This window comes from Mytilus edulis, chromosome 7 (genome assembly GCF_963676685.1).
Source record: "Mytilus edulis chromosome 7, xbMytEdul2.2, whole genome shotgun sequence".
Classification (NCBI taxonomy): domain Eukaryota; kingdom Metazoa; phylum Mollusca; class Bivalvia; order Mytilida; family Mytilidae; genus Mytilus; species Mytilus edulis.
Window position 1 is genome coordinate 46,077,047 of NC_092350.1, and position 17,329 is coordinate 46,094,375.

At 30.5% G+C, this 17,329-nt stretch overlaps 1 protein-coding gene across 4 annotated transcripts in view; it reads right to left on the bottom strand.

Moving 5' to 3' along the window:
• Positions 1–307: 307 nt before the first annotated feature.
• LOC139481602 (transient receptor potential cation channel subfamily M member-like 2) overlaps positions 308–17,329 on the bottom strand; it is a 45,943-nt gene continuing 28,921 nt past the window's right edge. For all 4 annotated transcript variants that reach the window (XM_071265038.1, XM_071265039.1, XM_071265035.1 and 1 more), the window contains 13 exons: positions 16,300–16,413; positions 14,948–14,992; positions 14,083–14,149; positions 12,967–13,152; positions 10,866–10,965; positions 9,786–10,131; positions 8,054–8,119; positions 7,058–7,192; positions 6,459–6,713; positions 4,584–4,776; positions 3,730–3,889; positions 2,672–2,856; positions 308–1,789 (listed from right to left, as the gene is read on the bottom strand). In XM_071265038.1, coding sequence (XP_071121139.1) covers positions 1,665–1,789; positions 2,672–2,856; positions 3,730–3,889; positions 4,584–4,776; positions 6,459–6,713; positions 7,058–7,192; positions 8,054–8,119; positions 9,786–10,131; positions 10,866–10,965; positions 12,967–13,152; positions 14,083–14,149; positions 14,948–14,992; positions 16,300–16,413 — 1,977 coding nt within the window. In that variant the 3' untranslated portion in view covers positions 308–1,664. The remainder of the gene's footprint in view (positions 1,790–2,671; positions 2,857–3,729; positions 3,890–4,583; positions 4,777–6,458; positions 6,714–7,057; positions 7,193–8,053; positions 8,120–9,785; positions 10,132–10,865; positions 10,966–12,966; positions 13,153–14,082; positions 14,150–14,947; positions 14,993–16,299; positions 16,414–17,329) is intronic.

Here is a 17,329-nt window from a genome sequence, read left to right on the forward strand (position 1 = left end):
GTTTTTTGATGGTTTTTCCTGGGCGGCGAGGTTACGTTAAAGACGGATATATATACATACATACATACATACATACATACATACATACATACAAAGAGATATGGGCTCTTATTGATTCAGAGTAAAGTTGTTTCAGATGTTTATTCTTTCTGTGTACCTCATTTGGAATGTATTTGTATTTCATATATGTCCTGATTTATAATATACAATATAAATTAAACGCCGGCTCTGTTAGTCTGCACGGCTAAATGCAATTTGTGTTTGTTATTATTGTAGTGTAGTTAAGACTTTTGTATCATGCTCACATTATACAAAATGTTTTGGAAAATCAACGGCAATATAATATGTGTCCCTTTATGTTTGTTTTTGTCTCGAAATATCAACAACAACAAAAACATGTGCGCAAAATAGCAGATTTTCGGGAATATTTTCAGAACAATTACTTTTAATTAGTAAATGAAAGAGTTAGAATTCCTATCTCTTTGTTTGTTTGAGATTTTACGATATATCGAATATTGTAGCTTCTCGTTGATATGCAATAATTGACAGTTGAGTTGTAAATTGTCTTCAATTCATCAGTACATCAGTAGTTGTAGCCGTTTTGGAGATTTTTTATTTTTTAATTTGGACGTCTAATTTTGATTGGCTGTCAACAATCAAGAGACACACAAGTAGCAAACTTAATTGTATTTCCCTTTACAATACTGCATCTTTGACTACATATGCTCTCCGTGACTGTCAAAATAGTACATAGAAAAAAGGACCGAGAGCATGATTAAACTCTTTATTTCACAATTATCGTATTAAAATTTGATGGTATAATTGAATGTTTCTCTTAATAACTCTGTAGGGTGGAACAATCACTTACTGTGCGCTAATTTTTAGTATATGCGTGTGTGTGTTTCGTATAGAATGTGCTTCAGTCAAAGCGTTAAGCCACAATATAATTATAAAATAGCTTTCAATTCTTTAAAAATGAAATATGGAAACTTAAAACAATAGATTTCTCTCTCAACTGTTTTAATCAGTGAGTTCTCCATAATAAGTTAGTCATGTACGTTTACTGGTTGATGCTTTAAAATGTGAAACCGTCGTTTTAATCATTGCATCACTTAAACTAAACGGAAAAATATGAATCCTTGCTAACTAGATTTGTTTCATAAAGTTATTTCAATTGCGTTTTGAACACCGAAGAGAGCCTAATTTAGTCGTGCAACTAATAATTTGATTGTCACAACTAGATTGCAGCTAACGAACACTCTCAATTTTAAGTTACCACATCACTTTTGATAGTAAAACCTGAAAGACTGGTTACGACTTCTTCCTTCAAGGCTATAGGATCACTTATGAGCAAAGAATTGGTTTCGTTTTAAAAGATTCATGAGTTTTAATCATACAGTGACTTGATTAAATAACCGTGTAGTTATCATGACTGAAGATTAGGTTATACCTTTGTCAGACAAAATTACTATTTTAATTTGTTCCTTCCAGTTTTATTTCGGCCGTTTTATGTACAATTCTTATGTATTACTATGTAACCAAAGAAATAAGGATGCACCATGCTGTTTGGCGGTTATCCAGAAAAAAGTGTCTATACCTAAGACATCGATGTTATCACATATTACCATACTGCAATATAAATAGTACACATTCATGATGTAAAACTAAGTTCTCTTTCGATGTTTTTCTGTTTTACGTTGCTTCTTCAAAATTTTCTTTTGGTGCCTTTCTTCTGCAATTATTTCTTTTGCAAATTGTTGTTGCTTCTTCAACATATCCTTGTTATCATCTATAACAGAAACAATGAAATGTTTTTCTCATCAGTAGAAATTATCGATTCTTGAATAGTCATATGCCCATTCTATGCTTTTCGTACTGTGATCATTATGGTCATGCTCTTCAATATTATTTATAGCTATTTTCATTGTTTAGATATCTTTGCATGTGTATCATTTTTTATGATGAAGATTGGTGTCAAAATCTACAGAACATATAACACAACTTACTCGGTTCTGCCAGCAACAAGTTGTTGACAATTTAAATACAAGACGAAAACAAGATTAACCTTATGTCCAAGACGAAAACGTCTGCGATCAGTTTTAATATTGAAATCTTATTGGGTTTATTAGCATGTATTTTTAAAAATATAAAGCAATTATTTCATTGCTTATAGTCATGCAGATTAAAATTATGATTTATGGTAAAGATTATTACCAAATATTGGGAATCTTTTATCTATTCTGAGCGGGGCCCCGGTGGCCGAGTGTTTTAAGTAGTTACTACTGTAATCACTAGCCAGTCAACACTGAGGTTATGAGTGTGAACCTAGCTCGTGCGGGTGCACTCGACTCCAATCTAAATTGACTAGGATTGTCAGTTTTCCTATCAAATGTCGGTGGTTTTCTCCGTGAACTCGGGCTTCCTTCACCAATTGAAAACTACCCGCCTCAAAATAGCCAAAAAGCGTGCTTAAAAGTGGCGTTGAAAAAAAAATCCAGTGAATCTTTTTTGGGCAGGCTATTTGTTATATTGCACCGTTGTTTCTTTGCATTTTTCGTTTTATTTATTAACTTCTTCTTCTTTGGATCTTTACACCCTTTATATGGTAACCATAAATTGTTTTATGATTTTTTTAACATTTATCTCGTTTACACATTTACATATTCATTACCTGCTTTTGGTTTGTTATAACATGGACAGCATGAACAGTATTTTGTTGAATACCATACAGAACTAAATATTCTAAAGGGAAAATTGAGTGGTGAAGGTATTTTATCTTCAAAATCTATAATAACTGAATGCCGATAGTAACGCCATTTTTGTTCTGAATTGTCTCGAATCTCCTGAAATCGAGCACTGAAACAGAAGTTTTAAATTTTGAAGTTTAATGCACAATTACTAAAGTACTAAAAATCAGTTTGTCAAGTTATGCCATAGCTATCTGAGAATTTTTAAAACAACTTAACTTCATATATGTCACATTTTACCATTGTATCATGCCATGTAATTGCCAATTGAATATGTTTTTCGTTGGTTACATGTATGCCTCTGTTTTATTTGATTATTTCTTTTGTAAGTTAAAACGTGTTGAACTTTTATTTCACGATTGGTGCTTGCATTGCGTCATATGACAACACTTATACGTTTCTGAACACTCTCCGACGTTTAATTATCGTCATCACTGTTTTCCTTATAATATATCCACATAGGATTCTGATTGTTAGTGCGATTTTAGAAATAATCTATGATTATTTATGGACTGAAAAAAAATCTTGTGTCTCTATAAATTTAAATTTTCGAAGCAAGTTTTTTTTATAATCAATGCTATTGTATTTTGAAGTAGGCATGTTACATCAGTTTATTTTGTTAAAAATAAAAGTTAACATACTAAAGGGTCAACACATTGTTTCCAAAAAATTTGTTCTCCTATATATATTAGCAAAAAATTATCATGAGAAAGTAAATACAGTAAAATATAGCTACACAATCATAAACACTACAGTTTCTAATAAGATCATGTATACTGCTAGTAATTTAGTTCAATTCAGATCTATCCTAGTAAAATTTTTAATAATTTAAATTTATACTAGCCGATAACGAAAATCCAAAATTTATATGTTTTAAATAAATATACGTTGGAATATGATTTGTTTTAGTAACTGTCAATGAAAAAACACATGCATCGGCGTATGTCAAACTAGCAAATTAAACGACCATGACATTATGTACCTGAACATTGCAATAACAATGTTTAATAACAACCAGTTTGTCAACATCATATAAACAGCAGCAATTACTGGTGTTATCCAATCTCCTGTTGGACATCTTTCAACTGACGGGTCATTATTCCAGATAGTGGCATTATCCGAACAACCCGAATCATCAGTGCCTTTAAATAAACAGGTTTGTTAATAGTCAGCAAAATAATCAAAAATTGAAACAATAAAAAGAGGCAAGAACTAGAACAACTATTATCACTTTAAATATACAAGAATTTTAGGCGACAAAATCGTGTTCTTTTAAAGCTTTGATTACCATTATGTTTCTCTTTGAACTTAAGACAATGATGATACAAAAGTATTAAGAATTTGTTAACCTAATGATACAAATCAAACATTTATTCTAACATCATAGGATAGTGTTTAATCAAGTCTTATGACACAATGACTTTTAAGCAGTGTATGAGTATTTTCCATACCCTTTGAGTAAATTCTACGTTTCTAAAATACCTTTATTTAAATTTTGAATTCATTTTAAGAATGTTTTTTTTATTATATTCATTTGGCAAAACCTTTCCAAACATCTTGGATTCATAATCACGGTGTGATTTAAAAAAAAAAAAAAAATACAACATAGGTTCTAGCTTTGGCACAATTATTCTCATTAAAGAATGGAATTTAAACATATCAAAAGTAGATGCAAGTGTAAGTGTTTTTCAGATTAGATATAAATGTCATACTCATTGACGCCATAAAGTGCATGTTATGGTAAAATATATCGTTGTTTCAATTTTAAATGAAACTATCCAACAAAAACAACAAAGGATAGTTTCAATGCAAAGTATGTCGAATTAAAAGCACAACCTTCTAATGTATCCAAAAACAGTTCACCATAAACCTGCCAGTATGGAATTTTAAGAATTGTCCATAGTCTCGAGAACTCAAAAGCACTTGCATCTGTTACTGTACTGCTTGGGTAAACATTGGCATTGTAAACGATCCCAGCAGCAAGTATGAAGATGATAAGTATTAACAAATATTGCATCAAATCCACAAGCTGAAAAATAAGCTATGTATCTTAATTTTGTTCTTATATGTTTCAAGTAATATGTTTAGTGATGGCTGTATAATCACTGGCTTATACAAATTAACAAGCATACATTGCACGCTTTTATCTCGACATCTCAAAAGATGACAAGTACCAATTGAAGAACACCAGATGTGCATTTCAACAATAAAGGTAATGTAGTGATACTAGTACATGTATATATGATAGTCGACGTTCAAACCATCAGTTTATCTTAAACTGGAGGCTCTCAAGAGCCTGAATCGCTCACCTGTTTTATTTTTGTTGTTGCTTAAATCTTTCATCAATGACTATTTTTGCTTTTCAATATATATTAATGAGTCGCTTAAAAACGCCATTTAAATATTCATTGTATCTGTTATTTTCTTCAAAAGCAAATAAATGCATTTAACCAATATGTTCCATTTTAGCCACAGCGTCTATGTTTCTTGACGTACAAGGACAAAAACAAAGGAGAAGGTATGATAAGCTATCTGATCGGTCCCCTATTTTAGTGAAAAATTAAAGACAATTGTTTTTATGAAATATATGTTTTTTAACTTCCATAAATATCGAACTAATATAAACACTATTGAAGTCCAAATATTTTCAACTTTTAACAATCAAAACGACACGTTTTTCTTTGCCTAGTAACGCAAAAACAACAAAATGGTCTGTACCTAACTGTAATATCGAATGAATTAAATAGGAGCGGACGCCCGCCCCATGAAGATATTTTCAGATATTGTCAAAAATGTAAAGCTGTGTCACCTTGCAAAAGGACATTTTGGGGCGAGCGTCTGCTCATATTGAAATTTAAAAAAAAATGCCGGAACTTTGACCCAAAAACTTACTTTTTACCGGATGACGGAATGAACTCGTTTTTTTCCCGAAATTACGTACATTTTTCCAAGCTCATTTTCATACACGCAGATTAAGTTAAAAGACTTATGTTAACTTTCCAGTGATATAAATACATGGACATCAACTACGAATTTTATTTAATGACCAGCCAATAGTTCATTTTGAACTGCAGGATTGTAAGACTTATTTTGTGACTCTGGTTCTATCGGAAGGAACTGACACGATAGATTACATTGGCAACCCGGAGAGCCGTAAAAAAAGGTATGTACTTCAATATTTTTTATATAAATTGAAAGATAATTTTATAAGAAATCTGTCATAAAACATTTTGTAAACAGAGAAACAAATCGCCCATAAACTTGAGAGTCTCATTGTGATGTCAGAGAAGCGGCATACGATCATGATCAGAGCAATGGCAAACAAATATTTCTGTAGAAAATACTATGCGGTAAAATACACGTATTTTTAGTTTCAACTTCGATATTTGTAAAAACTAACCGGACACTAAAAGTCCAACAGCAGAGGTATCGATCCACTTGTATATATTACCATTAACAGTGCTAAATATTTTGGCATCATATGTGCATTTCGAAAAGATTGTGTTTACCTGTTTACATATTATTTTGATTTACGCTTGCCACCGGAAAGTACTTTTTTTCGTATGTCAGATGATGGATGTGAAACAGTTGATTTCGACATTGCATCAGACGTGTTTCAATAAATTAAGTTGGATATATTTTCATTCAGTTAACAACAATTACACATTTCTAGTATACTGAATAGATTGTTGGTAGGCTATATTTACTCACCATTTCTTTCATCATGATAATGATTATACCAAATCGTTTAGACAATAATAGACAATTCAAGAGTCGGAGGAACATGACAAACAAGGATATGCTGTAGATTCTCCTAATGTGTGATATCAAATCTGAGTCCAAAAAATGCAAACAAAATCCAAGAATGTATAAGGTTGAGCACAGAAAATCCAAAGTATTCCAAATGTTAAATATGTGGAGAAACATTCTCTGTGGTGACCAGTTGCAATCTTTTTGTGGTCGAATCTGTAAAGGAAACATTATAAGTATCATTGAGTATTAATGCTGCCATTTGCATTTGTTTACTGATTTGTGAATAAAAATTAGTACCTTTGGAGTTCTTTTTTGAATACCCGTAATCAATATATTAATGCAATGTGTTGAAACATGACTGAACACATACTGTTTTTAAAACATTAAGGTAAAGGAAAAGAAATTACAGAAAAGAAAAAGTATCACCAAACCATTGTCATACACACTGATTTACAGAGAAAAACAGCAATAGAATCATACCTTTACAAACGATGACCCATTATAAAAGATCAACATCATATATTTTTAGTTTTTAAATGTAGCAAATATACGCTTACCATGCTCCATATTTCCTCCAATAAATCACCTAGCATGTATATGAAGATTAGAAATTCTAGTAGATTTATTGAATCAGCCTTCAGTTGTCGAGTGAGAAAAAAGCTGAACAGGATCAAAGTAGTTATGAAAAATAACTGAAAATTAATTGAACTATTTATTAGGCATACACACAATGTTAGTTTCTGTAAAGTTCTCACGAACACAAAGCAATCGCACCTTTAACCATTAGTTAGAAGTCAAAAGTAATGGTTTAAATAAATACTGTATGTTTACGCCTCCAGTATTCACATCGCCATGGCCAGTGCATTCATATCGTTAAAATCTGATAATTACCAAACAGACTATTGAAAACTAAAACTAGTTGGGTATAAAGGGTTGAACCTCATGTCATTACAACCACGGTTAAAGACATCTGCATTTTGACGAATTGATGAAACGAGTATGAGCAGGGTAACACAAGCCAATCAGCATGTAGTGCTCTGGTGTTATATACTTTTTAGCCCTTTAAATCCATCTCCACGTTGTAACGAGTCCTTATGGATTGACAATTCTTGTCAATATAAAGTCATATGCAAATACCTTAATGGTGTCCACAGATAACTCATTACTATACGCTAACGCTCTAAAGAATCCCGAAAGGAAAGGCAATTTCTTTGACGTATCAAAAATCTTTGAATTTTATTGTATACGGATTGATGTTTCCGTTAAGCAGTCGTAATAATCTGTTAATATCTTACACCACCCATTGAATTCTCACACACATTCGCAAACTACTCTTTAATGAGCTACTATATCTAAATAAAAAAAAAACACGTACGTATGCTGTAGTCTGTATGTTTACCCATTAGTCTTTTTGTTAAAGAGGTCATGCATATGCTGAGTATAGCTAATACATCCCTTATATAATTGACAAAGCTATTTGATTGTTTAGATGTATATTTGTTTTAACATGTTTAATATAATTGAACAATATTTTTAATAAGTTCTTTACTCACTAAGTGGAAAACTATTTTTGTAACAGGTGCTGTAAGAGTTTCTATCTTATTTCTACTCCAATGGTCCTGAAATTAACTCCATTAATAAATGTTTGCTAGGCAAAAGTAATATTATGCATCAATAATATAAGATAAGAGATATAAGTTATCGTTTTCTATGGTTTTGTGATACAAATAAATCTTGTAGTAACATTTTATGTTCTGTTCGTGAATTTACGTCTCTTTCTAGTATTAAAATCAATAACGCATAATAACTCAGTTTAGCCGTTGCCAATCATAGAAAATACAAATGAATCAATGAGTCAGACTTATGTCGTGTAAATTGTTTTTCTAATAATTTATTTGTACTTTATTGGATACGTGTATTTAATTCTGTTGATTTGAGGACTCAACTAAATGTGAACACCCGAAAAAAGTCAAATAATGTTGTAGCAAACATTAGATTCGTTTGAAAATATCTCTTTTGGATAAATAAAAAATCATTCGATATTATAAACAACAATGATTAGGTGACAGAGATTTCACAACATCAGTTCTTCTTAAAATGACGTTTTATTTGAGTGTTTGTACATTGTAATACCAAACAAATACCAAAATCCACAGAAAATGAAGCAGTTTTGATTCTTTATTTCTGCAAAAAGTATTTTTCGAAATTCGTTTGACCCTGAAAACATTTCTTTTCCTGTTTTTAGCCTTACTTTTTGATTTTTATGAGATGTAGATCTGAAATAGATTATTCCCTAAAAAATATTCTTAACTAATATTGTGATCAAAACAGTAATGCAAAATGACAACAATATGCTATTTTTGTATTCAACATGTGTGAACATGTCCGCGGATGTATAGAAAGACACAATTGTTTATCATCTTAATAACGTTTTATATTATTCTTTGATATTTTTTTTGTAAATTATTATTTTTACTATTTTGTCGATTTAGGGTACTGTTAATATGGCGTGGTTAAGTACGTAAACATCCCACCATTGTGTCAATAGTGATCAAAGGTAACAGGATTCTAATTTAATACGCCAGACGCGCGTTTTGTCTTTGTAAGACTCATCGGTGACGCTCAGATCAAAATAGTTATAAAGCCAAACAAGTACAAAGTTGAAGAGCATTGAATGCAATGGTAAAATTTGGGTATTCTTGTCTTTAGTTTTCGCTTATAAAATGTGCTTTAACTTTATGATTTTTTGTTATGTTGTTGACATATTTGTTAGTTTTCTGATACTGATGAAGATAATAATTAAATTTTGAGTGTTATACGCTTATTTTTGTCATTGCTACGTTTACTGTCTGTTTGTTTTGTATGGAGTCAAGACATTGAACATCGATGCCCTCATTTAGTGTTAATGCAACGTTAAATGTTTTTTTTACATTTAAAACAATAATATGATTACTTTGGATTAACTATATAAGTCAGTGTAGTAATTATAACTAAATAATCATTTAATTAGAAGGACATACATGTCTTTTTCGAGTAATGTGTTTATGTTAGTTGGGTTTTTTGTTTGTTATTTGTTTACTTGTTTATCTAAGTATTCCCCTCATTGTGCGGCTTGTTGGTTTCTAATACAAATACAAACACGCTTGAAACATGTACAGTGAAAGTAACGTTGTTACTACTATAAGTAATTCGTAATTTTTTCCATTCAGATTATTTTCAAAAGTTTAAAAAAGTTAAGAAAAGTTAAGACACAGACTTGTTTTCTATTGAAAAATTTAAACCAACCTTTATAAATGAAAACCACCCACTAATACTAATCGAATAAACACTATTCGTCTTTATCAATTTTTGTTTCTGAGATGATTGACTTTTCGAAGCTACATTTTCCGATTCTTGATTTGAATGGACGTCATTATCTGTAGCTTCATTATACGAATAGAATCTTTTACTTGCGTCTTTCTGATTCGAAGAGTGAGATATGAATTCCTCTATATTGAATTGGTGTCCTAAGTGCAGTGGACTTTCCCTATAATCCCATACATCACAGACGTTATCCAGAACATGTATAGCCATTCGTTCGTTGTCTGTAAACAATTTTTCCAAAAGATGAACGGCCCGTGATACAAATAATCTATAACAAACAAAGAATATTACTGGTTATTGAAGGCAGGTACATGTACCTGTTATTCGGAGGAGGATGTTGGCCGCTGTCATTAATAAAAAAATCGTCTCTTGATTTATATAGATGTTCTTGTCTTTTGTTAAATGCGCATTTGGTAGTTCGGTGGCCTGTTATAGCCTATACATCCTTTACTATTTTTATTTTGGAGCTAGTACGATGACTTAATCTTAGTTATTTAGAAATAAGGATGGTTGTCAAATCGACAGCACACAACTGTTGAATATTTTTAAATTAATCAAGCATGTGTAAAAGAAATAACTTTTTATTGGACACATTTATTGATATTGTCGCCACTGTAAGGCATTACTATTCATATGAAGAATCAGTTTTGATTTTAAAATCAAAATGCACAAATTAATAGAAATACGTCTTCTCGAAATACTATTTAAGGTTACATTCTGGAGATGTTAAGAATCTCTGTACATTCATATTGATTCGTCATCTTCAGCATAATCAGTCATCTGATTAATTGTTTTTATTTCTATTTTTTATGACATGATGATAATTATATAAACAATTAATGTGCAATGTCCCAAAAATATAAACTGTTTCCATGAGCTTTCTTCTATATTTACAAGTATAGGGGATGCGTTTGGGAATAGATAACATTCGTATCCCTGTTCACGTAACTCTTTTGTTTTAGCTGAAACATGCACTCCTTGACATTACAGGAATACACTTACTTTGCATGAGAATTGTATTCATCCTGGAGGTTTTCTTCAAAATTTTGTTCTTGAATATTTGCCAAAGCAGTAAGATACATACTTGAAAGAAGAGCAGTCACTGAAATAAATCCAACTATCAACATAACGTATTCCATAATATTCAGTAACTCTAAATGTTTTTATATAGACTAATTTATAATTGATATATCTGAGATAATCATTCGACAGTTGACACTGATATCATAATGGTGTTCACTTGAATTGATATTGTTTAGCATTCATATGGCGTACATCATTGTCTGCCGCCTTAAACGAATACATATTTATCTATGTTTGAATTCCTTTATAATGTTTTCGTATAATTATACATATAAAATAATTTCAAACACAGAGAAACTTTAAAAGCACAATCTTTTAGACAAATAAATAAAACCGACGTTTAGTTAGTGTGGAATCGTTAATTTATTGCTTTTCGAAACTACTGTCCTTTAATTCCTTTTTATTTTTTATGTAAATATTTATAAGGAGGATTTCAAAACGCACGTATAATCACCGGAACGATCTATGCACATATGTAAGCATGACTGCAATTGTAATGTGCTTTCATACATTGCTATTGACTCTCTATGACGATCCCCCTAGGTCTACTTCCCTACCCTTGCTTTGATAGATATGATACAATGTAACCCCTTTTCATATTTATGTGTAATTGAAGTTTTTGACCTTTGTTAAACATATAACTATAATATACAATACAAACATAAATGAAATTGAGGTTATTAAGCGGTGTTATACAACTGTCAATGTGTAAATTTTAGATAAGGAAACTTCATCAAAATTAAACATTAAACAGGGTTGCTGTACACAAAACTTTCGTAAAACTTGGGATACATACATGATTGTAGACACGTTAACCATCCCACATACTAGTTCCTAATTTCTACATTTGAATATCAGATACAAAATTACCGTGTTATTCAGTTGCACGAAACATAAATATAAACTCAATGTTAAGTAACCATAACAAAATGTTACTATTAATTTATAATAAATCGACCGTTTTCATTCTATTTCTAATTTTTATCGCCTTTTTTTCAATTTGAAGAATGTCTTAAGTAAACGTCTAAAAACTTCTCATGATAATCAAAGCTTTTCAAAACTATTCAAACACTCGCTAGAAAAATCAGATTTCTAGGTAAAGAATTTCTAGTTGGGACAATTGAACAATCAAAACTTGAAAATATATGTCTTTCACTAAAGCTGTTTCATTGATTGTTCCTTTTTAATACATTGCAAAAGTGGCATGCATATTCAGTCACAAATGTGGTTTGGAAAGTTGACGGAAACGAACCTTTAAAAATCTGATTCCGTTAGATTTGAAATTATAATCTATTATCGACTAAGTTATAACCGAAGATAACCAACCGAATTTAAGTAGGCTTGATTTATTCTAGTAAATATGATCTCAAATCAAAGAACTATTCCAGGTGAATATGTTCAGGGAGAGAATTAAAGAATAGAAATCCTAATTGATCTGAAATCATCACATGTATTGTTTATACATATTTTGCGCTGAATAACATTGACATGTGCAAAGAAGGTTTGTAAGACCCTTAGAGTAATTGTGCTAAATATAAGTACAAATGACATAACACCAAACTTTTTTTTCTTTCATTCAAATCGTATTTGAATATTGAAATATAACTATATTTTCTTTGGCTAATACCAGGTTGTAGTGATCAACCTCATTTGACACATTTAGATACCTGTATAGGTTTTGTTTTAAAGCCTTATAAAATATGTTTGTTAAATACCGAAAAATACAAAGCATTATATTGGGGTTCGTGTTGTTTATTCTTTAGTTTTCTATGTTGTGTCATGTGTTCTATTGTTTGTCTGTTTGTCTTTTTCATTTCTAGCCATGGCGTTGTCAGTTTGGTTTAGATTTATGAGTTTGACTGTCCCTTTGGTATTTTTCGTACCTCTTTTACACAAGAATTAAAATCTCTTTTTTTTAAAATTCAAAATCAAACAAATCAATACTGGTATGTTATGTATCTGTGTTAAAAAATAGTCATTTTAGTATCAGCTAGGATGTTGTTTAATGTTACAATCTTACTCATTGGATTTTCAGACTGGTGCCATAATGTTGCAGCTCTTTCACTTTCATTTAACAATACAGCAACTTGCAATGTCTCATCTGTAGGCACTGTTTCTGATGCGTCTGCATTTTCCGCATCATTGTCATTGGGTTTCCTGCAGCGTTTACAGCATGTAATCATCCCAATTTTAGAAAAACAAAGGCCTAAAAAACATAAAAAGATGTAATTTTTTTCATAATTTGATAAGGAATATGTTATTTATATATAAAATATTGGAAAGACAAAACACTTTATTTAACAGAGATTAAAAAAGTCAATTGTAGAATTTTACAATATCTCGAATAAGAACTCTTTCAATTTGTGTACAATATGCTTTCATTAAATGTTCATCTACACATTTCAACTCGTGACTGAATTTATAATCGCCAAAAAAGCTCTTAAACGTACCAAGTACACGTTTGAATACAATAAAGTCAATTTCATACTACTGGATAGTTTCTCGCTTGCACAAGTCATGCAGCTGTATTGATTTTCTTGATAGCAAAACAACAGTTCCGATACCTTCCTTTTTGATAGATTATCAATTTGTAGTACAACTTCACTAGGAATGGTATTTTGCCTCTGTAACATTTGAGCAGATAGCGAAAGTAAGCAATGCTAAATGTCTATTTTTCATGGTATCAAGAGTATTATAAAGTAAATTAATAGATATCTTTAATATTTATGAACAAATGAACAAATACAATAATATGTACATGTATCTCTAAGCTATTTGTTCAATGAGTATCAAATTTATATTGACGAGCTTTGACTCTAAATTCAAAGAAGGCCGCTGAATTATTTGTATGTGATTATTGATTAATACTTGGAGTATAGAAATACGCAATTCTTTGTTCCTGTAGAAAATAAATCGAATTTTCTCATAAAAAAATAAAATAAAATAGAAAGTTGGCATAATAACGCGCAATGTATTGCAAAAAAACTCACTAACCTCGGTAGGTGTATACAACTGCCACGCTTGTATCAGGCCAAATCGATTATGAAGTTGAAAATATATTTCTAATTATAAGATTTAATGAAAGTTAGAATATTTAATGCAATATCAATATATTATTAAATAAACTCTCGCTTACCTTTCATGAGCTTTTCCGCTATAAGCTTAGGTGCATTTGAATCTTCTATATTACACGGACATACTCTCTGTTTAATGTACAAGAATATTTGTTCAAAAATATTTTTTCTTCTTCATATTGTTACGGCCTTAAAATTACCTTCACATTTTATCCAACTAAAGACAAAGATTAATAATCAATTTAACAAATTATATGATTCCATTTTACAAGAAATATGATACTAACAAAAAAATGTTAAAATATCTGAATGTTCGATCATATTCCGGAAAATCTCTCTCTCAACTGTAACCGAATCAAACAGAAGATATTTTTGTCATAAGTTCACAATCTTGTACGCAGTTGTTAATAGAAGTGACTATCCTACAGCTCCAGAAATCTTCTGTCCTTTGTAAGTATATTCGGTGTTTATAGTTGTCGCGTAAACTACTAGAAAACAGAGGAAGTTTAAATTACGCTTCGTAAATTATGACCATATTGAAATTATAACATAATTTAATTGAATGTTTTTATCGTTCCATCAATATATACGATTTTGTCGGTCAACACAATGATCCATTCAAAGCAATTCACTGAATACACATATCATAAATAAATTATGAGAAAACTTGCACAGAATGTCGAAATCCTTGTGACTCATTTAGAAATATACGGTATGTTCGCTAGTGCATGTCTACCTTATACATGATATATTTCGCAACTGATTCTTTCAGTCATTTTGATTTATTTTACAGAAGATATATAAAGAGACGTTTTGATGATTTCGAAGTCCGGACATAATACAGTGCATACCATATTTTAACGGACACAGGTTTTTTTTTCTAAAGAAAGGACACTGAAAAAAATAAGAGACACAATAGTGCTTTACCTGCAGTAACTTGACATTATTCTTGTTACATCCTAATATGATCTCCTGAAATTATATACAAAAATAAATGTAAAAATGTTCACAGGAAATATTATGGTTGTTTGCATACAACTTAAGAAATCAGTTGATCCTTCCGGAGCATCTTATATCACCCCCCTGTTTTTGGTGGGGTTCGCATCAAAAGGACTTTAGTTATCAATGTTGTGTCTTGTGTACCATTATTTAAACTTGAAAATGAAAAAAACGTAATGAGTCAAAAGACAACAACCCGAACAAAGAGCAGAAAACTGCCGAAAACTCAACCCTCTCCCTATACCTTTAGCCAATGTAGAAAAACAAACACACAGCAATACGCACAGTTAAAGTCAGTTCAAAGAAGTCAGAGTCCGTTGTCAAAATAGGTAACAAAAGAAACTAAACTTAATGAAAGTATTTGTCTGTCTGTATATGTTTTAGCCATGGCGTTTGTCAATGTATGTTCGATCTATAAGTTTGACTGTCTCTCTGATATCTTTCGTCCTACCATAGGTAATAAAAAACAGAAAAAAAACCATTTTTTACTGTTTACAGTATGTGTTGAATCAACTAGTTGCTCACAATTGCTTCTAACCTTTAATCGGTAGAGTAAACGATATTTTTAGATGTCAATAAAACCTGGTTATAAACCTTGTAAGCATTTGTGTAGATGTATTCTTGCTATTTTTTAGCTAAATATATGTAAAGTCAGATAAATGAGAAGACGTTATTACGTTGAAAAACTTGTGTCTAATCCATTTGTGATTTTTGATTAATAAACTATTCATAGTGTGTTAATTTGCGTTTTTTGATTGAGTTAAGCCTTCCAATTGATGTATTATCGTGTGTTTTTCTATGTTGTGATGTTATACTATTGTTTCAGAAACAAGGAAAAAGTTTTGTACTATTCAAACGTCTAATCCTGCTGCTAATGTTTGCATCTGTCCTAAATCAAGAATCTGATGTACAGTACTTGTCGTTTGTTTATGTAATTTATACGTGTTTCTCGTTTCTCGTATTTTTATATAGATTAGGCCGTTGGTTTTCCCGTTTAAATGGGTATACACGAGTAATTTTGGGGCCCTTTATAGCTTATTGTTCGGTGTGAGCCAAGGTTCCGTGTTGAAGGCGGTCATTGACCTATAATGGTTTATTTTTATGAATTGTTATTTGGATGGATAGTTGTCTCATTGGCACTCACACCACATCTTCTTATTTCTAAAATATTTAAAATATAAAGCTCACTATTCTTCAATTTACGTTAACAACGTTACAAACTAAAATGCATACAGATTATATAACTTTTAAAGTTTAAAAGAAATATTCCAAAAGACTACCTGTTTCCATAATTCTCCGAAGGTACTCTCTGACAATAATATTTTTTTGTCTTTGTTAATCATGTGTTCCATGATATCTATCTGTCCAGCATGAAACGCAGTCACAAATACATTCTAAAACAGTCATGGTAGATAAAAATACCTTTTATGGCATACAAATCAAAAGGAATAAGTATTAAACATAACACAATTATCAGTCAGGGGCGTTACTTAAACACGTTAATTTTTTTAGTTACTTACAAAAGTAATTTTTGTTTTTAAAAATAATAAAGTTACTTAATAGAGTTATTTTAATTTTCAATAGAAACATAGACTAAATGTAGTTTTCATGATTTTAAACAACATTTTATATCATTAAATAAAGAATGTATCATATTTGAGAGGAGTGTAGAGATAAAGGGTTACTTTAAAAATAATGACAAAAATATTACTTGAATAAGTTATTTTATACATTTTTGAAAAAAATTAGCAATTACACTTATCTAAGGCATATATGTAATTGATTTGGGTTAGAAATTATAAATAACTTCAAGTCTTAGTTAATTCACAAGTATCTATCTATTTATATCAGTCTACCTTTGAGATTTTAGAGGAAAATGATAATTTAAAAGTCACAAAGACCAATCTTTGACCCAGAAGCGTCGGTATGAAAGATAAGTGCGTCAGAAAATTAATTAGTGTTTCGAAAGAATTAGTCTTTATATATCAAGGGAAAAATAACCAGATGACTGTGAAAATTATTTAAAGTTAGTAAAATCTGTATTATTGGACACCTATAAAAATAATATTCAGAAAAATAACTTATATAAGTTATATTTAAATTAGCCTCGTTTTCAACATTACTTGTATAGGTAATTCTAATTGTTATTTGTTTAAGTAACGCCCCTGACTGATTATCATCAATCAATTGATTTCTACAAACGTAATATCTATGTTATATGCTCCACTCAAGTACTTCAAATGTATTTGCAAATTCAAATACTAGAATATTTATTTGAAATTCACGATCCACTAACGTCTAGTTAGTTAG